Source organism: Molossus molossus, unplaced genomic scaffold (assembly GCF_014108415.1).
Source record: "Molossus molossus isolate mMolMol1 unplaced genomic scaffold, mMolMol1.p scaffold_m16_p_13, whole genome shotgun sequence".
Taxonomy (NCBI): Eukaryota; Metazoa; Chordata; class Mammalia; order Chiroptera; family Molossidae; genus Molossus; species Molossus molossus.
Genome location: NW_023425348.1, coordinates 88368660 through 88392070, shown reverse-complemented (window position 1 = coordinate 88392070; position 23411 = coordinate 88368660). Strand labels below are relative to the sequence as shown.

At 54.7% G+C, this 23411-nt stretch overlaps 1 protein-coding gene across 2 annotated transcripts; it reads right to left on the bottom strand.

The window, feature by feature from the left end:
* Positions 1-406: 406 nt before the first annotated feature.
* Positions 407-22371, bottom strand: LOC118628354 (inner centromere protein). Of its 2 annotated transcripts, XM_036259245.1 has the most exons (19): positions 22253-22371; positions 19155-19305; positions 18690-18803; positions 16987-17804; positions 14336-14387; positions 13422-13476; positions 12965-13082; positions 11883-11934; positions 11337-11454; positions 11131-11265; positions 10612-10623; positions 6180-6289; positions 5989-6109; positions 5506-5628; positions 4454-4638; positions 3463-3541; positions 3186-3278; positions 1586-1736; positions 407-901 (listed from the first exon to the last, which is right to left on the bottom strand). In XM_036259245.1, exons 2-19 carry the CDS (start codon positions 19292-19294, stop codon positions 687-689), a joined length of 2691 nt encoding a protein of 896 aa, XP_036115138.1. In that variant the 5' UTR covers positions 19295-19305; positions 22253-22371; the 3' UTR covers positions 407-686. The 2 variants fall into 2 exon arrangements, with proteins under 2 accessions (XP_036115138.1, XP_036115140.1); XM_036259247.1 differs by lacking the exon at positions 10612-10623 and having other exon boundaries at positions 687-901.
* Between the last annotated feature and the right edge of the window lie 1040 nt (positions 22372-23411).

The window sequence follows — 23411 nt, the reverse complement described above, 5'->3', positions numbered from 1 at the left end:
CTCTGAAAACTGGCTGTGGCAGGTTTGGCCCCCTAACGGATGCAGGGGCTGGGGCAGCAGAGGAGCCGCAATCACCCATGGGAACTCAGCTGGCCGCTTTCCAGACCAGGGCCACTCCCATTAGCACTAAGCATTTCATTAGCAGCTTCCTGGTTTTGTTGAAGAAACATCTCAACTGCTTGCAAGCAATGGCCCTAAGGCAGTTTCTAATTCTGCTTAAGCAGCCCAACCCTGTATCATTAGCTCTGGGGGTGGGACCCAGGTGACCTTAAAGCACAAGGACAAGGAACAGTGCCTTGCTCCTCCAGGCCAGCTGGTGGCCTAAGGCCAGGGTCCAGGATCCGCTGAGGTCCCAGGTCTTCACAAAACCACAGCAGGCTTGAAGGAACAGACTTTATTAATCTAGCTCTCAAACACTAGAGGCTAAAATTATAGCAACGTATTTACAGAGTGCTACCTGCGGGCCAGGCAAGGCTGGGCCAGGTACTTCCCCAAACATCCCCCAAGCGCAGCCTCCAAGCAGGACGGGGCCACTTGCCATCTTCAGCACACAGAGAACGTTTATGTTTATGTCCATGTGACCAAACCCTCAGTGACCGAATACAAGGCAGGAGGGCACCAGAGCAACAGAGAGATGGACAGACACACAGATGGGCTGACATAGCCAGGAGGGCCGGTGGGCAGCCTCAGTACTTCTTCAGGCTGCTGGTCAGGCTGCTGGGGACCCTGGTGCCCTGCAGGGGCGGCGAGTTCCAGACGGCGGAGCTGGTGCGCTTGTGGTAGCGAGGCTTGCTCTTCTTGAAGATGTCCTCCAAGTCCAGCTGGAGAATGGTTCCAAAGAGCTCGAGCAGGTTCGGGGGGTGGTAGTACTGGTGGATGATGGCCTGGCTGAGCTGGGTGCCTGCAGGGGACCACAGGGCCGGGTCACTGTCTTGGGGCTCCCCAAGCCCCTGCCCCACCCAGAGCCCTTGTCAGCATCTCCACACCAGCACACCTCCACCTCCTGCCACGTCAGCTCCTCTGGGCCCCTCCTCCCGCCCACCACCGACACTGTAATGCTCTCTGCACGGTCCTATCGCCACCGTCTGGCAGCCTAGTTGAATACAGGTTCTCAGGAGCTCACGGGGAACAGACTCTCGTTATCTCCACACCCACCTGGGAGCCAGAACCCCCAGCCCAAGCTCTCAGTGCACTGCTAAACCCATTGCCACTCTTCACTCTATTCCCACCTAGGCTGCTTATTTAGGTCCAAGTCTCATCTGGCCTGCTGGGCAGGACTCCAAGGAGAACCTAGAGCCCTAGCCGAACACCCAGCACCATGGTGCCCACAGCCAGCTGCAATTTCATACATTTGTTGAGAACAAAGTCAAACATCTGGTCCAGAGATGAGCCCACTGGCCAGAGTGCCCACCCTTCCCTGAGCACATCCCAAGGCCGGAGCAGGCTCATTAGGCCAATACATCAAGTTTCCAGTGCATGAGCACCACAGCCTGCCAACACCTACATCGGCCAAGCCTCTCCTCCAGGGCCCCCAAAAGTCACAAGTGAGAACCCAGGTCTCCAGGGAGCTCTGGGCCCGGCTTACCTCTGGCCCAGGCAGGGATGGGCTTCCGGGGATGGGCCTCATCATCAGTGGAGTCATCACTATTCAGATCCATCCCATAGTTATCCGGGTTGATCTTGGGGGGAGCCCTGTGCCCTTGTGGAGTCATTTGATACGAGGTACAAGCCGGAGACTAGAAAAGATAAGCAAGGCCGTCAGCTCCCTCCTCCCCGACTCCCGCGGCTCCCACCACAAGGAGCACGGGCTCGGGCCACTCCCTCATCTCACAGGGAAAACCAGAAGGCTCAGGGGGGCTGGAAAAGTCCAGCCCACATCCAGCTCTATGTTCCTTCTTCACATTCAAGTGAGTTACAAGCATGCTTCCAGGTCAGCGTGTCTGCTGTGAACAGCTCGTGGGGACTCCGCTGGGGACCCCGATTTGAAACTTAAACATCGTATAGATGAACGTTAACCTAACTTCCGCCTTCCAACACCTTAGCCTGCGCTGCACGGCAAACCCTTCCTCACAGCACACTGTTTGGAAAGCATTAAGCTGGACGTCACCTTGATGCTTGTCAACAGGAGCTGGGTAAAGAAATTCTGGTATACCACAGTCAAAATACGAGATCTGCAAGTGCTAAAATAGACAGATGTGTACAATATACTAAAAAAAGAAAAAGAAAAAAGAATCAAGCTGTCAAAAAACAGTATGTATCATGGAGTAAATGTTTGTGTCCCCCCAAAATTCCTATGTAAAATCCTATCCCTCAGCATAATGCTATTAGGGGGTGGGGCCTTTGGGAGGTGCCTGGATTATGAAAGTGGGGCCCTCATGAACGGGATTAGTGTCCCTCCGTCTCCCTTCCACCGAGCGAGGGCACCTGAGAACACCCTGTCTGGGAACCAGGAAGAGGGCTCCCAGCAGACAGTGAATCTGCTGGCACCTTGGCCTCGGAGCTCCCAGTCTCGAGGAATGCTTGTTTCAGCCGCCTGGCCTATGGGGCGTGCGAGAGCAGCCTGAGCAGAGCAGGAGAATGCATATGGTCTGGGTCCACTCGGAACTCTGTGCATGAATGTTTGTAAGTGTAAAAACAGAGAGAGCTAGACCAGACTCGGTTTTCATCTGAGGTTCCTTACTTTTACTTTAACTCTTTTATAAAGTTTAATTTCTTTTTTCCTTTTTTTTAAATCCTCACCCAAGAATATTTCTCCATTGATTTTTAGCTAGAGTAGGAGGGTGGGAGGGAGCGCGCGAGAGAAACATGGACGTGAGAGAGACACATTGACTGGCTGCCTTCTGCACAACCCTAACCGGTGCCAGATATTGAACCCACAACTGAGGTACGTGCCCTTGACCAAGAATCAAACCTGCGACTCTTCGGTCCGAGGGCCGACGCTCTAACTGCCGAACCAAACTGGACAGGGATAGTATCTTCCTTTTTTGTTTGTTTTTAAATAACAAATTCTATTTTGAGAATTAGATAGAACACATGCATCAAAAGTAGTAAAAACTACTGGGCCAACTGCATTCTTCCTCTTTCTTATGGTCCTTAAATATGATCGGTGCTCCAGCTACCGGAGGAGAGTAATCAGACCTGGTTATTCCGATCATTCCCTCTCCGCTCGGGTGCCCACGCCTCACCTGCACGTCCATGGTCCTGTTCAGGCCTTTGCTGGCCGCGGCAGCCTCCTTGGCGTTCTTCTCCCGCTCCTCCTGGAGGCGCTGCTGCTCCTCCTGGAACCAGCAGCCAGCCGGGAGTTAGGGACCACGTGAACGTGCTCCCCCCCACCCCCAGGCCAACCCCCGTGGAGCCAGGCAAGCAAGGCAGCTTCCACCCCAGGAGCCACTAGATCAGGGCTCCCCAGCCCAAAGCCCAGCACAGACCCCAAGCGAACCCCACACCCGGCCCCCCCTGTACCTTTTTCTTCTTCTCCTCCAGTTCCCTCTGCAGCTTCTCCTTCTGGAGCCGCAGGGCCTTCTCTCTCTCCTGCAGCTCCCTGAGGACCAAGCAAGAGCCTGTCAAGGCAGGAAGCTGAGCCCAGGCTCTGTTTCCATCCATGTCAGGGAAGCCAGGCCCATCGGCACTGGCCTTAGAAGACGAAACAGCAGAATGGGCACAGCAGCCAAGAGCCCACAGCTGCGCCTGTGCCTGAAGGGCTGGGACATGCACAGCCAGGGTGCAGGGAGCACTCAGCTTGAGAGTTCACCAAATTTGGACCCCATGCTATACAATGGAGATCATAACAGCTTTCCTCCAGGATCACGAGACTAGATGAGACCTGAGCTGCCTCTGATCGTCCGGGCCTCGGGGTGGACACAGCTCCGGCCTGGGGCTGGGCTGCTCTCCTCTGGGCTCTGGAGCCGCCTCCACTCACTAGCTGAAGACCTGAACGTCATGAACCTCTCTGCACCTGCCTCCCCCTCGGGAGATGGAGCTGCTGGTTCCTATGCCACAGGGGTTCTTCTGCCAGGTTCCCAAGAGAGGCCGTCGGAAATGTTGGGGCGGAAGAGGGGGGGACCTGAGTTCTCATCACCACAGTGGACGCTCATTTAGTGGGGAGGGCCTGCAATGCACCACAAGGAACTCCTGCTCAAATGCTCATGGGGGACCTGTTGAGAACCCCCGTCCCCCACCATGTAGCCGAGGACAAAATGAACCAAAGGGGCCAGCACCCTGACTGGAGGCAGAATTAAGAGTCCTAAGTGACCCCACCCATTACCTCCTCCATCTCCCACCACACCCAGCGGTCAGCCTGCTGCAGGCAGAAGCCTGGTCCACTTCTGCAAACCCCGACAGAAGGCGGGAGCTGCCTCCAGAGGACGGCTCTGCCTTGTCCACACGAACACCTTTGAGGATGCCGTGGCTGCCAGGGGCAATCCCACCAGCCCGGCCCTCAGGGCTCCCTCACCTCTCCGCCTGGAGCCGCTCCTGCTCCCTCCGCCGCTCCTGCTCCCGCTGCTCCGCCAGCTGCCGCTCCTGCTCCCGCTGCTCCGCCAGCCTCTTGGCCTCGGCCGCCTTCCGCAGCCGCTCCTGCTCCTCCTCCTCCTTCTTCTTCTTTTGCAGCAGCTCTTGGTGTCGCCGTTCTTCCTCCTCCTGTGAACGCAGAGCGAGGTCAGGGTCTCAGGCCAGGCCTGGGCTGGAGAGGGGCAAGAAAGGTCTTGGGGGGGGGGGGTGGCAAGAGACTTCTCCCTCCCAGAAGCCCAGGGGCCAATCACATCAGAGATCATCAGGGGCTGAGCCAGGGTCACCCCAGCCCAGGTGCCACAGAATCACCACCAGCAGCCTGAAAAGGCATCTTGTGACAACTTCTGTTGCTTCCACAGAAGATTTAGTGATTAAGAGTACAGACTGGAGTCAGACGCACTCGCGGTGGGACACTGGCCTATCATTTAAGCCCTTCTGGCCTGTTTCCCCATCAATCAAATGCGAACAACATGAAGTTGCTGAGTTTATACACATAACATACCTAGAACAGTGCCTGGCACATGGTACTTACTCAATACGTTTTGGCCATTAGTATTATAACCCCAGAGACACATTTGTGTTCCCTAGGGTTATAAAATCAACAGCTCCAAGAGGTAGGTCCCTACTCTACAGGTAAAACATAACCACAGCCCTAATCAAGTAGATGCCACTGCCTCCTGAAGGAACCAAAGCAGAGAGGTCAAGTAACCTGTCCAGGGCCACACAGCTAATAAAGAGCAGAGCCGAGATTGGAAGTCTGGCTGAGAGTCCATGCGCTTAGTCCTCAAAGTGACACCTCTACAGAAAGCCCAAAGCAGATTACTGTCACCATCCCCATCTGCAGGGCATTTGCTGAACCTCCTTAGGGCTTGAAGCCACATGATCCACCAACATTAACCCAACAAAGTGGAGTGTGCCCGGCAGTCCTCGGGACTGAGGCAGTGCCTGTCCAGCAACCCCTCCTTGCCACCCAAGCCCGTCCACCTGCATTCGCACCTGTTGCAACCACCTGAGCCTCCGTGCTTCCTCCTCCTGCTTCCTGCGTACTTCCACCTCCTCCATCTTCCTCGCTGCTGCCTTTTTCTTGGCCTTCTCCTCAGCCAATCGCTCCTCCTTGGCCTGCAGAGCCTACCGTTAGAGCAACCCTCCTACAGAGTGATCCCAGCACTGACAGGCACCCATGCCCCTGCAAACCCAGCTTGTTCCCCACAGCCCAGGGGAGGGGGCACCTGGACGCCAGTCCTGCCCGAGAGCAGCAGCCCACCCACTCGCAAAGGGCTGTGGCTTAGGCCTCCCACCCTCAGCTGGGCTCAGAACCAACTCCAGAGCCCCTGGAAGATCAGAAGTGTCCAGCGCGTCAAACCCATAACTTCTTGAGGGGTCCAGTTCTAACCCTCGGGCCACCAAGCTGGACCTGCCTAGGCTCCAGCAGGGGACAGCCCACGAAAACCTGGCCGTCCACCAGCCCACGGCTCACACCTTCTCAGTCTTCTCATCCAGCTGAGCAAACTTCTGCTCAATCTGCTTCTTCTTCTCCTCCTTCATCTGCTCCACCCGCTCCCGGGCCTGCAGCACCTTGCGGAGGCGCTCCTCACGCTTCCTGCGAACACACGGCAGTCAGGGGGCGCCCGTGGCCCGACGCGACCGGGGCCAGGAGCTAGGCCACTTACAGCTTCACCTCCTCCAGCCGCCGCCGCTTGTCCTCCTCAACCTTCTGTCTACGCAGCTGCTCAGCCTCCTCCTTCCGCCGCAGGTTCTCCAGGCGCTGCCGCTCCTTCTCCTAGGTGGGAGGCGGGCGTGAGGACAGTGGGTGTGAGGGCAACATGATGGCCCAGGGCAACCCCCAGGCCCACAGCCTCCAGCCAGGTGGGCAGCAGCATCAGAAGGCTTCTGAGGGCAGAGCTGCCCCCAAACCCTCCATTCTCACCCATACTGAGGCCTGGGCCTTCTGTCTTTCTTCTCAGGGGCTAAGGCTTGCTAAAGGCCTATGTCAAGGGCACTTGACTAGCCCTGCCAAACCGTGGGGAGCACAAAAACTAGGTTCAAAATTGCATGTATGCTCTGATGACAACTATGTACAAATACATTTGAAAGGAGAATGAAGAACAAGATTGGGAATTTATTACTACGCTTTACAACGTTTTTACTGTGTGTGTGTGTGTGTGTGTGTGTGTGTGTGTGTGTGTGTTAACAAGCAATCATAAAGCTTAGGGCCACTGGAAAAACAGAAAATCTCAGCAGGTAGATCTAAAGAACAAAATGAAAATTTTGGAACTAGTAACACAATAACTGAAATAAATTCATGGATGGGTCCAACAGCATATGGAAAAAACAGATGTCAGTGAAAAATGAAGATAAGTTAATATGTATCCAGTCTAAACACAGAGAAAAGACATTGAAGAAAAATGAATAGAGCCCGAGACAACTATGAGATAACACCAAAAGGTCCATCATTTGTACCATTGTCATCTCACACTGGGGAGAGTAGAATGCAGGAAAAAAATGTGGAAAAAACATGGCTTAGAAATGCTCCAGATTTGGTAAAAGATAAAAATTTACAGATTCATGAAGGTCATCGAAACCCAAAAAGGATAAATGCAAAGAAACCCACGTCTAGCCACATTATAATATCACTGCTGAACACTTAATACAAAGAGGGAAATTCTCTACTGCTGGTGGGAATGCAGACTGATGCAGCCACTGTGGAAAACAATATGGTGTTCCCTCAAAAAATCAAAAACGGAACTGCCAAGACCCAGTGATCCCACTTGTAGGAGTATATCCGAAGAAGTCTGATACACCAATCAGAAAGAATATATGCACCCCTATGTTCATAGCAGTGCTATTTACAATAGTTAAGATCTGGAAACATCCCAAGTGTCCATCAGTATATAAATGGATAAAGAAGCTCTGGTACATATATAATGGAGTACTATGCAGCTGTAAGAAAGAAAGATCTCTTACCCTTTGAGACATGGAGGGACCTAGTATTATGCTAAGTGAAATAAGCCAGCCAGAGAAAGACAAGCACAACATGATCTCACTTATTTGTGGAACATAATGAACAAAATAAGCTGTCGACCAAAAGAGATCCAAAATCATGGAAGCAGGGAACAGACTGACAAACCTCAGAGGGACGGGGGTGCAGGGGAGAGATAAACCAAAGAACCTATACGCACAACCAATCAACACGGACACTAGATTGGGGAGGGCGGGAGGGGGGTGGGAGCAGGAAGGAGGGAGTCAATGGAGGAAAAAGGGGGACATCTGTAATACTTTCAACAATAAAATATAAATAAATATTTTTTAAAATGGAGGGAAATTCTCACAAGCAGCCACAACAAAAGGACACATTACCTAGGGGGTCAGGGGTTGGGGTGGGGTGGGACAGTGGTTTGAATGGCTACAGACTTCTCATCGGAAACTATGGATGCCAGAGGAAGTAGCATCTGTAAAGTGCTGAAAGAACTGTTAAACCAGAACTCGATCAGTTTTCAGTGAAAGTATCCTTCAGAAACGAAGCGAGACCTTCTCAAATTAAGAACAACTAGAGAATGTGTTGCCAGCAGACTTCTCAAATAATTGTTAAAGAGGTGCTCCAGACAAAAAAGAAGTGATACCAGGACATGTGAAACATTAATGAAAGGAGAATGATAAATATCTGGGTAAATATCAATAGACTATTTTTTTTCCTCTTGACTTCTTTACAATGTTTGGCAGCTGAAAGCAAAAATGATTTTACTGTCTGACAGGGTAGTCATTACGAAGCTGTAACATGTAAGACAAGAAGGCACACAGTGGGGAGAGTAGTAAGATTGCACCATTACAACTCAACCGGCATCGATCTAAAGTGACTGAAAGTTAAGTATGTAATGCCTAGAGCAACCAGTAATAAAACGGCAAAACGAAAGTCAAAATCACAATAGACAAACTGAAATGGAATACTAAAATAAAGTTCAAATGAACTTCTACAAAATATAGACTTTACTGTAGTTTTCAATATAAACTTTACTATATAATTTTTTAACATGTAAGTTTTATTTTATTTTTATTTTTTAAATCCTCACCTGAGGATATTTTTCCATTTATCTTCAGACAGAGTGGGAGGGAGGAAGGGGGAGAAAAAGGAAGAGGGGGAGAGAGGGAGAGAAACATCGATGGTGAGAGAGACACATCAATTGGTTGCCTCCTGCACAACCCGGACCCGGGCCAGGGACGAACTGCAACTGAGGTACATGCCCTTGACTGGAATCAAACTTGTGACTCTTTGGTCCGCAGGCCAAGGCTGCAACCGCTGAGCCAAACCAGCCAGGGCAACAGTTTTATTTTTTTAAGATGGACAAAGAAACAGAAGGAAAGAGAGATGACCACGAGCCACAGAGGCTGCGCTGGGTACAGGAGGGACCTGGAGGACGCTAGCCTCTGGGAGGCCCCCACAGGGAGGGAGTAGGTGGCCTTTGGCTGGTTCTCGCTCTCCAATGGCCTGGACCCAGAGAAGACCAGGAAGCCGGACCTCCATCCACCATACCCACCTGCTCTTCTGAGGAAAACACCTTGGAAGCAACCAGGTGGCCCAGAGGGTGCCCATCACCATTTCTTCCTGCCCTGAGAGCCCAACAGACTCCTGATTTCAACAGGGCTCAGCAAACCAGGTTTTTGTTCCAAAACCTGAGTGCTAACATTTCCCAGCACAGGTCAGAGAACTTACCCTGTTGCACTGTAAATTTTATAGAAGACAAGAGCTGCTCAGGTCACAGAATCAGTGCTTCCTCTCTGGCCCAACCCTTGAAGGTGGGCTGGACTGTCCCTGTTCCCCAAGGCCACCGTCAAGGCCAAAGCAGGTGGGAGGAACCCAAAAGCTTGTGCAGCCCCTTCTGCCTCCAGGGGATTCAACCGAGCAGTCTCCCTTCATGCCTAGCCCTGTGCTGGATGCTTCACACACATTACTCTCTGGTTCATCCAATGTCTGTGAGGGGCCAAGGAAACTTCCACCCAAAGGTTAGGAAACTAGTCCAAGGCCCAAGGGCCCGCGTGACCTACCCAGGCCCCTGGTCACCTAACTGTGAGGACTGTCCCACCCTCACCAGATGCCCTAGGCTCCCTAGAGCAGGAAAAGGCAGTTTCCTGGACCCCTCAGCCGTCCCCATGATCCCCGCAAGGCTCTGCTCAGTCTGGACGGGGCACAGAAGTCCCCTGCAGGATGAGCAGTCTGCTTCACTGCTGTGGGCCCAGGTGCCTACCAGGGGCTGACAGAGAAATAGGCACGAGAGACCTCCCAGCCCACCTGCTGGCATACTGGAAGGTACGATGTTGCCAAGGCCACCCAGAGGGGACCAGCCTCCTTGCAGGAGAGGCAAGTTCAGGGCCCACCTGTCCAAATGCTGGCAAGCCCCGTGGCAGTGCCGCCGAGACCCTCAGGCCCTCAGTGGGGGCAGAAGCCCTCCCAGTAGGAGGCCCTTCAAAGCACCAGTGGAAACTTAAGGAACGAAGTGGCTGCAGCCTGGCAACGCCTGAGTCCCCAGAGAGCCAGGCTGCGGGGCCAGCAGATCCCAGCTCTCTGTGGCTCCTTGCTCACGGCTGGTGGCCCAGCTCAGCTCTGAGGTGTCTGAGAAGAGAACAGCTTCCGCGGCCTCCCTCCAGAGGCCACTGCTGACAGTTCCACCTCAGTCACCTACCTGGCCTTCAGCCCATTGCTCTGCCATCCCCTCAAGGTGGTAGCTCAGGTGTGTGACCCAACAAGCCTCAGCTCAGACAGACCCTGAGAGGATGCCCAGGGCTGTGGAGGAGGGAGGAAGGGGCTGTGGGGAACTGCAAGCTATGGCCCTGGTGACAGCTGCACGTCACACACCCTTTGCTTCCTTCTGCCTCAGGGAAGCTCAAGACTCCTCCTCCTGGCAGGACTCAACGGCAGAAGCAGGGAGGAAGCCTGGTCCAGCACACTGGCGCCTGCAGCTGCCACCAGCCTCTGGGTCACCTCCCACCTCCCTTACAGCTCCCGCTCAGGATGTTAGTGCCTCTACAGGTGCTGGCAGTTTTGCAAGGATAGTTACAGCAGCTAAGTGCTAGGCGGGGGTTACGAGGACAGGAAAAGGTTTTACTTACAACGAAGCTGCACTGTGGAGAGGAGACAAGGAGAAAGCCGAGAGTTAATGCAAGGCCAGGGGCCCTCCCAGAGGAGCTGGCCAGGCTCCTAGCTATTCCAGGGAGTCTGCTTGGGCCTGCACCCTCTCATCTCACCCAGCCCTCATCCCCAAAAGTCAAGGTATCACAAGCGTGTCCTTCGCCTTAACCTCAAGGCACTGGGGGTGTGGGACGGGTGGGTAGGATGGGGGCCTGCTAGGCCAGTTCTGCAACTTCCCAGTCCAAGGCCCAAGACCCAGGAGTCACAATGAGTTGGCCAAGCCTCTAGGACCCAGTACAGAACCCAAGAGGTCAGGACAGTCCGCAAATGTCAAGGCAGCCCATGGCCAGAGAGGCCTGAGCTAGCCTCTGACCAGTGCGAGGTCATACCTGCCTTGGCCCGGACCCACACTGCTCCCAGCAGCCTAGGGGACATCCAGGAGCCTCCAGCCATGCAGCCTAACTCTAGCGAAGCGAAACCCGGGGCACAGGCTCCCTCACCTTAGGGTCCATGCGCAGGGGAGTGTTACGCTTAATGAAGGATTTCATGACACTGCTCCGGGAGGCCGAGGTCGGGGTCATGAGCATTTGGTTTCTCTGCACGGTGTGCAGGAAGGTGCGGAGAGGCCGTACCACCTGCAGACAGGGACCAGGGTCAGGACGCAGGGGCGGGGCAGAGGCCCTGGGGAGGGCAGGAGCCCACTCACCTTGTTGGCTGGACAGGGCGGGGAAGGGGTCTTGCTCCTGGGGGGCTGCAGCTCCTCGTCCTCCAGCTGCTGCTCCTCATCCAGCTCACTCACAGCCTGCTTGTAGCTGCGCTTCCTCCTGCAGGAGTGTGGGTGGTGGCAGCATCACTGGGCTGACCCCGCAGACCCCTCCAGAGCCCTAGCCACGCTCCATAAAAGTTCACCTCTACGAAGAAAACTGGGACCAGCCCGTAGGACTCTGTGCTACAGAGGTAGGGTCTCCCTGACTGACCCTCCACTGCCTAGGCAGAGGGAAGTGACCAATCCAAGGTCACATGACAAGACACCAAAGGATGGGGTCTAGGATCTGGTCACTCACTCCCAGCCCAGGGTCATCCCGTGGCATCAAGCTGCCTCCTTCATTAGTTCAGGGCACCAGGCCCCACTCCTGCTGAGAGGAAACGGAGGCTCTGGCCACACACCTATCCTCCCCAAGAGAGGACTCGAGGTGCAAGCCCTTCTGGGCCCCTTGAAATAATGGCCTACACACCCTTCCCAACTACAAACCTGACACTCTGGGGTGGCTCCTTGGGGCCATCTGCTTGATCGATCTTGGCCGCTGTAAAGAAAGCAACTTTAGTGAGGGTGCGGGGACAGCATGGAGGGTCGGGGAGGTGCCCACTGCAGCAGCATGGCAGGGGCAAGGCTCTCTTCCTGGCAGACTCCAGGGTGGCCAGGGGCAAGAGCATCACCCTTAGCACCAACTGACCTCAACAGATCTGTGGCCATCCAGGGCCCAGCACAGGATCCTCGGCCCCCAGGCTGCTTACCCCCAAGCCTGCCTCTGTGACAAGAACTGCAGCACAATCCCGAGGTGGCGCTGGCCGCCTCTAACAGAGAGCCGGGGCACCTTTCAGGAACGGAAGCCTGTGGGAGGTTCAAGCCCTAACAGACCCGTGGACAAGCTTAGGAAGTCCACTCCTCCTGGCCTTGCTGGAGCCGACGCGACGGGAGCGGAGGGCAGGGGCCATCCGTGCGTTTTGTTTCACTGCCAGGACAGAGTGCTGATCTCTCCCCTGCCCTTTACTCTGAAGGGTCCTTGGAGACCCCCCCAGGAGCTATAAAGCTGGCATGGCCACTGTCCCTGACCAGGGGTCACTGGGGAAGTCATGTTCAAGGCCTCATGACTACAGTGCTCTTCCCACCAGGGAGACGTGAGCTGGATCGCAGGGCACCTCTGACACCTGGGAAGCCAGAGCCCAGAGCCTACAGCTCTCCCATTCTCTGCAGACAGGGACCACGCAGGTGAGAAGGGAGCCAGCGCCGAGGACAGAACAAGACCCCGGCACACAGCTCCTCCTGGTGTGGAGCTCCAGGCCTGGCCACAATTCAGACCCTTCTCCCACCTCTTCCTGTTTCCTGCACCAACCAGCCACCGCCCCTCACATGACACCTGGCAGCAGCTCCAGCCAAAAGGTGAGAGATGAAACCTGCAGACTCACAGATCTACGCACCCCTGGGTCTCATGCACCTTCAGCCTATCAGCCCAGAAAATGAGGCTTCCCTCCCCCGAGAGAGAAAGTGAAATCGAGGCCACCAAGGTCCACATGGCCCTGGGTATCTGCATAGGGCAGGTCAGGAAGACTCACCTTGCTGCCCCGAAGAGGGTGTTTCCTGGCCACCAGCCGCAGGCTGCAAGCCCGGCGTGCTAATGGCAATCTTGGTGGCACTGAGGGGCCACAAGGTACTCCCTTCATTCTTGGGGACCTAGGGGGAGAAACAGGACTTTAAGGGTCTGCCCATGAGGATGGCAACCAGGGGAGCAACAGGCAGCGGCAGTGTGCCCCAGGCAAACTCCCCGAATCTGTCCCCAAGGCTCCCTGTTCTCCGACCTCACAGGGAGCCGAAGCAGCCCAGCCTGGGCTTATTTCCCCACTAGTCCCTCTCCTGTTCTCCTCGGCCCCTCCTTGTTTCACTGTCCCCAGCTTTAATACCTGTCCTCTAGAATTAAACAAAACACTTTAGGGGTCTGCACCTGGGACTCACAGCACAGAGCATGAGCCCCAGGGCCCTCAAGCCCCCCACGTCCTGTCCTGCCTGGCTTACCTCCGGCTCAGCCTCCTCCACAGGCTTGGCCTCCTTGCTAGAGTCCTTCTCGGGGCTGAAAGCAGAGCAGGAGATACTGTGAGACCCACCCAGCCCAACTCCTCTCCACAGGAGCTCCTCCCCCAGTCCCTGGGTAGAGACCCAGAAGGGTCCACATCAGGTGCCCTGGCCTGGGCCACAAACCCACAGCGCCAGGCAGGATGGGAGGACAACAGCCCGAGCCAGTGGCTCCCTGGCTACATGAGGGATGTCAGCTTCTAAATGTGGCTTCATCTCACCCCCACCAGGGCCTTGATTCAGGAGGTGAGCCCTTTCCCAGCTCCGCCTCCACCCCATGGGCCTGGATGAGCCACGTCTCTTTTGTGGCCTGCTCTCCAGTCACCGTGGGGCCAGCGGAGCCGGCAGCTCCACAGGCCCCATCTCCCCACCCCAAGCACCGACCCTCTGCTCCAAAGCAAGGTTGTGGGCCTGGTTTTAGTGATGGCAGGATGTCGCCTCCAGGACAGGGAACACTGGCCTAAAGCAGTGCTGGAGTGTAATCCTGGAGCAGGGAGCAGCCCCAGCCCCCCACCACCCCCACTTGAATGTGGTTCCTCTTGGCTGCACTAGCTCAGCCACAGGCTTTTATCTGACAGTCTATGGAGCCCACACCCAGAAAAAGGTTCGGAGGGGTCAAGGTCGGGCCAGGGCTGACAAATGATATTGACAAGCAATGTAAGAAGACTTGACACTGTGCCACTCACTTCCTGGTTAGACTGGGGCAGGGGCAGGGCTATGGCAGTGGACAGTCCCCAGGAGGAGGGAAGGGTTGGCCATAGGAAATGCTTCCAATCCTGGGACGCACCTGGGCAACCTGGCCCCACTGTGTCCTGCCCAGTTCTGGGAAGGTCCCCAAGGCCTACAACTGAACTCACCTGACTTTCTGGGGCACCTCAACATTCAGGAGTCTCTCCAGGTAACTGTGACCTGTGGGGAAAACAAAGGAACAAAAGATGATCTCAGAAACAGGCCAGGTGCTACTCCAAGAGGTCCAGGGAACCGGGCTGGTGGGGGCTTGGCAACTCCTAGTTTGAAGCCAGACCCTCTCCACCTCAGAGACTCCTCCCTTCACTGGACAGACCTTCTCCATATTCATAGGACAGAAATGTCATTCCACTTAAGAACATTCTTGGTGAAGGAGTAGAAACTAGTCATTTTATTAAACCTAAACTGATTTATCAAAGATTCTGTGTGGTAAAACAGGAAGCACGCAGAATGCCCAAGTCTCTGTGAAGAGCACGCATGTGAGTTCCCAGCTAAACTAGCTGCTCTTCTCATGAAACACTGTTTTTTTGTTTTTGGTTTTTTTTTTGTTTTATTTCTTTTCTTTTTTTTATCCTCACCCGAGGACATTTTTTTTTTTTTCCCCCAGATAGAGTGGGAGAGAGAGAGAAACATCGACGTGAAAGGGACACATCGAGTGGCTGCCACCCTTACGACCCAACCAGGGCTGGGGACAAACTGCAACCAAGGTACGTGCCCTTAGTGGGAACCAAACCCGGGTCCCTCTGGACCACAGGCCGACACTCTAACCGCTGAGCCAAAAACAGAATTTCGGAAAACAGGTGTCTACCTCCATAAGCTTCATAGCTTTCTAATACCTAGAGATTTTTCTGATGAGACCAGAACTGTCTTCATCTTGACCCTCTTCCTTCCACCAAATGCAAATGGTTTAAGCACTGGGGATCCGGATTCAGGTCTAAAAGCAGGAATGGGCTCTAGAGTCTCTCCTGCCCTATCCCTGGAGCTCCAGGCTCGCCAGCCCCCTGGGGCCTCTTGCCAGGATCAGATTCAGGCGTGAGAAAATCTCGAAGGCAGATCACCATCTAAGCCCTTCTGATGATCCAAACACAGACCACATACCTGCATGTGCCCCAGATTTAGTATCTCCGAGCCCCATGGCCTAGATCAAGCCCTTCCCCAGGTGGGGACAAAAACCTGTTAAGGTGAGGTGTCCTCACGTGCCTGACTGAGCTCCTCCCTGGGGCTTTCCACCAGGCCTCCTCAGCAAGTGGCTGCTGGCCAGCTCACAGACTCAGTGACTTCGTTAAGCCTCAGTTTCCTCCTCTGTGAAATGGGGAAATCCTAAAGGCTAACAGAGCTGCTGTGGGGAACCAAATGAGATACCCTGGAGTGTTATAAATCTTAAAGTGCCAGGTAGATGTTGACTACAATTTTAATACACATTAATTTAAAACCTGGCCTGTCCTCTCCATCAATCCAACTCCTTCTCTGTCCTCTGGCTAGACCCTTGTAACAGCCTCCTGCCTGGTCTCCCTGCCTCGTTCCCTCCATCCGTCTTGGTCATTTTTTTCTTTATTGATTTTAGAGAGAGAGGAAAGGGGAGGGAGGGAGAGAAACATCAATGAGAGAGAACATCGACTGGCCGCCTCCTGCATGCCCCCAACTGGGAATTTGGCCCACAACCTGGGCATGTGCCCTGACCAGGAATCAAACTGACGACCTCTTAGTGTGTGGGTCAATGCTCAACCACTGAGCCACACCAGCTGGGCCCTCTTGGTCATTTTTTATACAGTGCCAGGAACCTCCCAACAACCATCAAGGGCTACATCCTCCACATTAGTGGAATCAAGCCCAAGCCCCTGTGTGGCACATGAGCTCCAGCTACGCCATCACGTCTTCATGCTTCAGGGTCTTCATACAAGCTGTTCCCTCTGCCAGGGATACCTCTCCCCACATTTGTTCTACCTGGCAGGACCCCACCTCCTCCATGCAGCCAGCCCTGGCTCTTAGAGCTGCCTGTCCTCTGTGGCTCCCACCGGGACAATGGTCCTCTGAGCTGGGATCCAATGATGATAAAAACTGCTAGATACAGAGCCCTCTGTACAGGGCAAATGATGTTCTAAGCACCCTAATTGGTCAACTAAAGAAACCCTAATCTTCCAGCATATGCTATTATCACCCCAGCTGACAGGTGAGGAACTGAGGCAGATGAAGAAGTTCCTGTAACTTGCCCAAGGTCGCAGGTGAGGTAACTGGATGAACGGGCACTCAAGCCCAGTTATCTGTCCCTCCCAGAATGAGTCAGCTACGATGACTGTCTACATCTCTTCACCTCAGTATCTTCAGACTAAACAGTTTCACTGACAGGAGCTGCCTACAAACTCGGTGAACCTGAGAGAGCCACCGCAGGAGGAGAGCAGAACACACTGGCCCTGGGTAAAGGGCCCAGGTTCAAGTCTCAGAATGGCACTGACCACAGGGACACGTGCTCTGCCTCCCTGGACCTCAGTTTCGTGTAAAACGAGAGGGTTGGCCAAGATCTGCACTGTCCAATATAGTAAGCACTAGCTAAGTGCGACTATTTTACATCTAGATTAAGTAAAACGTAATAAAACTTTAGTTCCTCAATCACGGCAGCGACATTTTGTGGTCAGCAGATATGGAACATTGACATCACCACAGAAAGCTCTATGGACAGCTTCTTGCTAGATTATGAGATGGTTCCCCACAGTCCCTCCAGCCAAGCTGGGCACCCCACCCACTGCTGAGCCCCCAGACTCACAGATGATGCGGGCAGAGGCAGCCGGCTCTTTGATGGCCTTCTTGGCAATTCTTCTGCTCGATCTGCGGACAGGGCTCTCTGGTTTGGCCATCGGGGAGTACTTCTGGGCCAGAGAATTCTGGGGACCCGGGGAGGAGGGGGTGATCAGGCTGCGCCGCACTGACTGCCGGTCCACACGAGAGCCCTTGGGTGTGGAGAAGTTATCCGGCAGGATGGGAGCCAGCACCCGCTCCTGCCAGGGGGAGGCTGGAGAGCCAGGTGAGTCCTGTGGGCCTGGGGAGGTCCGTGCAATCCTGAGCTTGGAGGCAGACCGGCCTGCTTGGACCCCTTGGCCGTTGGGGTCCTGGGGTGTAGCCATCAGGGAGCTCACGACGACAGACTCCAGTCTCCCGGCTTCTGATTTCTTGGGTGTTAATTCCTCATCCGATATCAAGATGATCTGGGAGGCCGGAGCTATGGCTGGAGCCAGGGTTGGGGACTGAGCCAGGGACTGAGCCTGAGCAGAACTGAGCTGGCTGAGGTACCGCTCAGCAGAGTGGCGCTCGCTGACGCCTATCTCCACCTTGGGCACCAGCTGGCACGGGGCCACACTATTCTTGGGCTTCCTGGTCAGCACTGTGGGAGACTCCGAGGTGGAAGACTCCGAGGTGGACGAAGCAGCAGCCACAGTGGCTGCTGCAGCTGCAGCTGCTGCACGGGTCACCCGCCGCAGAACAGGGCCGTTCTCCCCTGCCACCGTGGCCAGCTGCTCCACCTTGTCCTTGCTGCGCAGGCGCCGGGAGCTCAGCTGGCTGCTCCGAGTCTTTTTGCGGGACAACCTGCCAAAGGCAGCAGAGCAGGGGCTGAGAGGGCCCAGCAGGGCAGGAAGGCGCCCTGGAATTCAAGGAGGGCACCAGTCTCCCCAGAATCTGCCAGCTCAGGTGGAGTAGAAAGCAAAGGGCTTGGAGGCAGACCAGGGTTCTAGTCCAGGCTCTGACACCCTTGCCATGGGTCCCTGGGCCGCTCCTCTCTGAGCCCAACCTGGAAACTGGGGATTATGCCAGCCCTCACCAACTGCTGGGAAGATGAAATTCATAGAAACCTCTCGCTGACTGAGCTCACACCGTGCCAAGCACCCCGCTACAGGCTTTGCTCGTGTTACTTAGTCCACAAACCAGTCCTCAGAGGCAGGGACCACTCTCACTTTAGATTTGAGGAAACTGAGGCTCAGAGGGGTGGATAATTAACAAAAGGATATACAACTACTAAGGGGCAGAGCTGGGGTGTGTGCCCAGGACCTCCTGACCCCAAGACCCAACCTCCCTTGCCAGTAGTCTGCAGCCCACAGTGATCACAATAAGCAGAGCACAGGAGCTGAGCAACAGACCCCTGGTCCACAACTCTGGTGGCTCTCACCCAAGCAGAGAGTTGGATTCTTTCTTCTCCCACCTCTGGAAACCCTTCCCATCCTCCAATGCCCAGATCAAACACCCCTGCTCCAAAACGCAGACACACATTCTGGACTCCACGACTGTGGGTCACGTTTTGTTGCCCTGTGATATTTCACCCCTCAGCATGGCCCACATGGCACCCACCACCACTCCTGCAGGCCTGTGCTCCCAATTAACACCTGAGAATCAAACTCTCCTGGTGGGCGCCAAGCCTCAGACTTCACCTGCGTCGCTGACCCTCCCCTGGCTAGTGGCAGCCCCGGCCCCTCCTACCTTTTCCGGATGGGGTCTCTGTTTTCATCCTGCACATAAGAAATCCGTTTCTTCTTCCGTCGGTTCTTCTGAGACGGTGTTTTTGGCATCAGCTCAGGCTCTTTGCTGAATTCTCTGTTTAGTATAAGGAGGGTAATATTTGTGGCTGCCTGGGAACCACTGGCCCACTCCCCTTCCCAGCTCAGCTCCTGCCCATTTCCTGGCAGTGACAAGTCAAGTTGGGGTGACCAGCACCAAGTGAGCTCTCCAAGGCCATGTGCAAGTCCCCTGCCAGGCACATGGGGCTTCCTCCCAGGGATGCAGCTGGAAAGCAAGGTTGCCAGGTAAGCTTGTACAGCCCCACCCTCGGAGGCCCAACACCTCTCCTGCCTCTACCATTATACTAGTGAGGAGTATAATGCTATGTTATACTATGTCCCCAAAGCTGTGGCAGCCCCAGGCCTCCTGACAGCATGCTGTCCTCACCTGGTGAACATGCGCTTGGCCTCCTCTTCGATCTCCTCGAGCCACACCAAGTCCTTATTGTCCACATTGCAGACAAACTCCATGAGCTTCTGGTCACACAGCTCCAGCAGGTGAATGGGCCCTGGGGCTGCCGTCCCCATGGTGGCTCTGTCTGGTGAAAAATGACAAGAGGCACAGGGCTCAGGGCTGGGGACTAGAACCTTCTCCAGGGGAAGAGGCTGCCAAGCCAGAGCACCCATCCCCCAACCACAGGACACCAAGTGCCTGAATCACAGCCCCTCCCTGCTCACAGCTATCCTGAGATGCAGAATTCCAAATGCCAACCCACTAGCCTCATTTTGCAAAAAGGGCCAGTCCTCACACTCTTCAAGTGCCCTCCCTCCACCCACCCATAGCACGCTGTCCCATAAGTCCACACTTCCAAGCCAATTCTGGTATCAACAGTCATCCTTACAAATGGCCTCTTCTGGGGCTTAAAATGACAAGGCACGGCCAACTGCCTTCCTAGATCAGGGAGACTGTGGCCACCACACGACCCTTCTGCCTGCCCAAACACCGCCCTGCTCTTACTGTCCCGTGGGCTCTCCTCTTCCTCCCTGTGGGTGAGCAAGGGCTTAGACACAGCCACTCGGAGCTACACATGAGCTGACACCAGGCCTCAGGCCAAAGAACATCTAATCCAACTGCCTCTTCAAGAGGCCAGTGAACAGAAGGGGTTCTGCGTTCCAAAGGAGTTGGTAAGAAAGTGGGGAGCAGAGACTGCTTTTCTCCAAGAGGCCCCCACAACTTTCTCTCCCTTGAGCTGAAATGCCCTAGAAATGGATAAGGAAGCATGAGGGGAGCAGGTAAGCAATGTCTTATTTTTAAGAAAACTTGTGTAGAAATATTGGGCAGGGGAAAATACAAAACCAGTTTTCTCTCAATCTCTTAAAAACTAGCAGCTCAGGTATCTCCTTAAGACTCAGTTATACTATCATCACAAGTCCTAGGCAAGGAAGAAGTGTTCTATATAGGCATAGCAGAGGCTCAGTAAATATTCTGACGGGTGAATGAAAGAATGAGTGAATGGGTGAAGGTCATAAGCTTAACCACAAGCTTATGACCTTCTATACCTATAGACCCATCTATACCTATAAAACCAAGAACCACGAAAAACTCAGCCTCCCACCTAAGGCAGAAGCTCCTAGAAGAGGAAGCTAGGCTAAGTCACCCCTAAACACCTGACAGAGCTTAATACACACCAGGTCATGCTGCAGTCTCACAGGACTTCCTGGGATCTGATTTCCAGGGCACATAGCCTGTGTTCCTCGAACAAGCTCTGCTCTCTGTCTGGAACCTTCTGTCTCCTATTGTACAGCTTTCTCCTCATCATTTAAATCTCAGCAACTCAGGAAGGACCTGACCACCAGCCATAATCCCATCCATCTATTTCAATTCTCTGCATGGCACTTGGGTGACTGTGTATCTGTCTGCTTACTGCCTGTCTCTGCCTACTAAACGTAGCTCCCTGAGAGCATGCCCTTTCCGTCTTGCTTACAGCTGAAAGTCCAGAGACCAGCACAGTGCCTGGCATAAAAGACATACTGATGAATGAATGAATCCACCTATCAACTCTACACCTTGAAATAAACATCCTACAGGTACCCCCTTCCCTCCCCGGGACACAAAATAAGCTCTTTCTACACAGGTTAAGGCACGTCATACTCATCCAAAGCTGCGACTCCTAAAATCCAAAAGCAACACTCATCAGGGCAGGGCCAACTGGGCAAGATCGCAGAGGCTCTGCACAGAGACGGCTCTGCAGCCAGCCAGGCACGGGCAGGGCCTCCCCACTGCCATCCCTCTGGCTCCCTCCAGCCCCTCTGTCCCAGAGTTCAGCCTGGCAAACTGCAAGACCCCAGTTCCAGGCCAGGAAAGAGAAATTTGTTTATGGAAGCCAAAACCAAAACACAGGTTCACAGAAAGCAACAACTTATCATCCCTGTGTGTGTGTGTGTGTGTGTGAGCATTTGTTCAAAATGGCAAAGTGGGTGGCAGCTTCTTTCACAAAGTAAAAAAAGTGTTTGGGCTTCCTCCATGGGGAAGTTTGTTTTTAGCAGACCTCGGCTTTAAAAAGGGTCACCAAAAGTTAGAACAAAGGTGACCCTGAGAAAGGAGGAATCAGTGTACCAAGAATGAGGCTCCTGGGGAGAGCAGCAAAAATGTCTTCAGCCAGTGTCAAAACCTGTGCACAAACCCAGAGACCCAGCCTCCCACCGAGGGAGAAGGGAGCTCATCTTTCCCTCCTAATACTTCCCTCACACCATACAGCAGACTAGAGGCCCCACTGCCCCTTCCGCAATGCCTGTTCTTTCCAGAGTGCAGTAAGTTGGGGAGCTGCTCCCATTTACTGAGTCCTACTCCACGCCCAGGTCAAGTATCATCTCATTTAATTCTCACCTCAACCTCGAGGATACCCAAGTGCGGATGAGGCCACGGAGACAAAGAGAAAGGAGCTCAGTCACCCTGGGGCCTGGATTTAAACTGTGCTCTTAACCACAAGCTATGCCGCCTCCTCGATTTCAGCCTCTGAAAGGCAGGCGGTCAAGTTCTGGCCCTGGGCACCCAGAGGCCACGGTGTCTGGAGGGAACTGAACCGCTGACAGCGAACGAGTCTGGGGAGTGACGGGGGGGGGGGGGGGGGGGGGGGGCACTGGCATCCGGGAATGGTTCGTTTAAAATGTTGCTCAGCTGGAGGTGGGGGTGTTGAGCGAAGGTTAACTGTAAAGAAATGCCATCTGGCATAAAGCCATCACACAACCCGGTCAGCGTGCGCTTCCTCCGCGTCCAAGTCAACAACGGCCTCCTAGGCACACGACAGGGTGCTGGGCCCCGGGAGGGGACGGGGTTATTCTCGGAACCTGGTGACCTAGGTGGAAGGTGGGGGGTCATCTCAGGCCCCAGGACCAAGGACGGTCTCCTCGCCACGTGAAAGAGGTGACCCGTCCATCCCCAGGCCGGAAGGGGGCAGGGGATCACGCCCCCGGTCCGGAGTTGGCCGGAGGAGCAACAAATCGCTAACCACCCCACCGTCCCGCCGGCCGCCCGCGCGCACTCACTCGGTTGCACCGCGTCTCCCAAGTGCTTGCTGCTCAGACGCAAGTCCGGCGGCCTCCCTAGAAGAGTGCCCCCGCCCGCCGAGACCCTCAGCTCCCGAACTCGGAGGCTCACGGCTCCGCGGAAGCAATGGGGCCTTGCAGCGCGGGCGAAACCTACGATTTTCAAAACTGAAGACTCGACCAATCCCCGGCAAACTTGTCTGGGCGGCTGCAAAACTCTAAGCCAATCACGTAAAAGAAAGCGCCAGTCAGGCCACCTATTGGCTACTTGGATTGGCAGTCTGCGGGACTAAGAGGCGGGGAAAGGAAGCGTTGACGCTTTAACTGGCTCAGCTTCCGGGAGCCGCGGCCAGCGGCCCGAAGAGGAAGTCGCCCTGCGGTTGGGGATGCGCGCACAGGACTCCGCCCGCCGGGACTACAAGCCCCAGCGTGCACTGCGAAGGCCCTTGCGGGGTTTAGGAGGCGCATCTGGAGTCTCCGGTGGGCAGAATCCAGTGGACCTCCGAGGTCTCGCTCGTTCGGAGAGTCTTCTACTTCGCCGTTTCTTCATCCAGCTTTGTCTTCCATTCAGGAAGTGTGATTGACGACCGTGTTTGACAGGGAAAGCTCTACAAAATCTCTAGTAGTTTGCTAGGGCAGCTGCAGCAAAGTCCCACTAACAGTGGCTTAAGTGACAGAAACGTATTGTCCTACAATTCGGAGGACGGGAGTCTGAGATCAAGGTGCGGGCAGGGTTGCTTCCTTCTGAGAGCTGCGAGGGAGAATCTGTTCCACCCCTCGCTCCTGGCCTCGGTGGTTCGCTGGCGAGACTGGCATACCCCACCTCTTCACGATGCATGGGGCTCTCCGGGTGCGCTTGCCTCGTTGGGCCACGGGACTGTGTCCGAGGCGTCCTCCCGCAGCCAAAGTTCCCGGCAGCGGTGGTATCCTTCTTTCCCTGCCACAGGTATTAGCAGTTCCCAGCACCCAGGAAGTTTGCAGAAACAGGTGAGGTCCGTGCAACCTAATGTAGCTGCAGTGCGATGTAGCGGGATAGGCCCGGACTTGGGACAAATGGACCCCAGTGTGTGACTTTGAACGTCAGCATCCCCATCTGCAAAGTAAAGGAAGCGAAACAGGTGGCTTCTTAAGGTCCCTCCAGCTCTAAAGATGCGTTCTT

What these genes read in the sequence shown, in the direction of transcription:
- LOC118628354 (XM_036259245.1), bottom strand. Translation starts at nt 19,294, where the DNA reads ATGGGGACGGCAGCCCCAGGGCCCATTCACCTGCTGGAGCTGTGTGAC. An exon ending in GAGGTGCCCCAGAAAGTCAG is followed by an intron (nt 13,477 to 14,335) that starts GTGAGTTCAGTT and finishes CTCTGCTTTCAG; the next exon opens with CCCCGAGAAGGACTCTAGCA. An exon ending in GAGCCACCCCAGAGTGTCAG is followed by an intron (nt 11,455 to 11,882) that starts GTTTGTAGTTGG and finishes ACACTCCTGCAG; the next exon opens with GAGGAAGCGCAGCTACAAGC.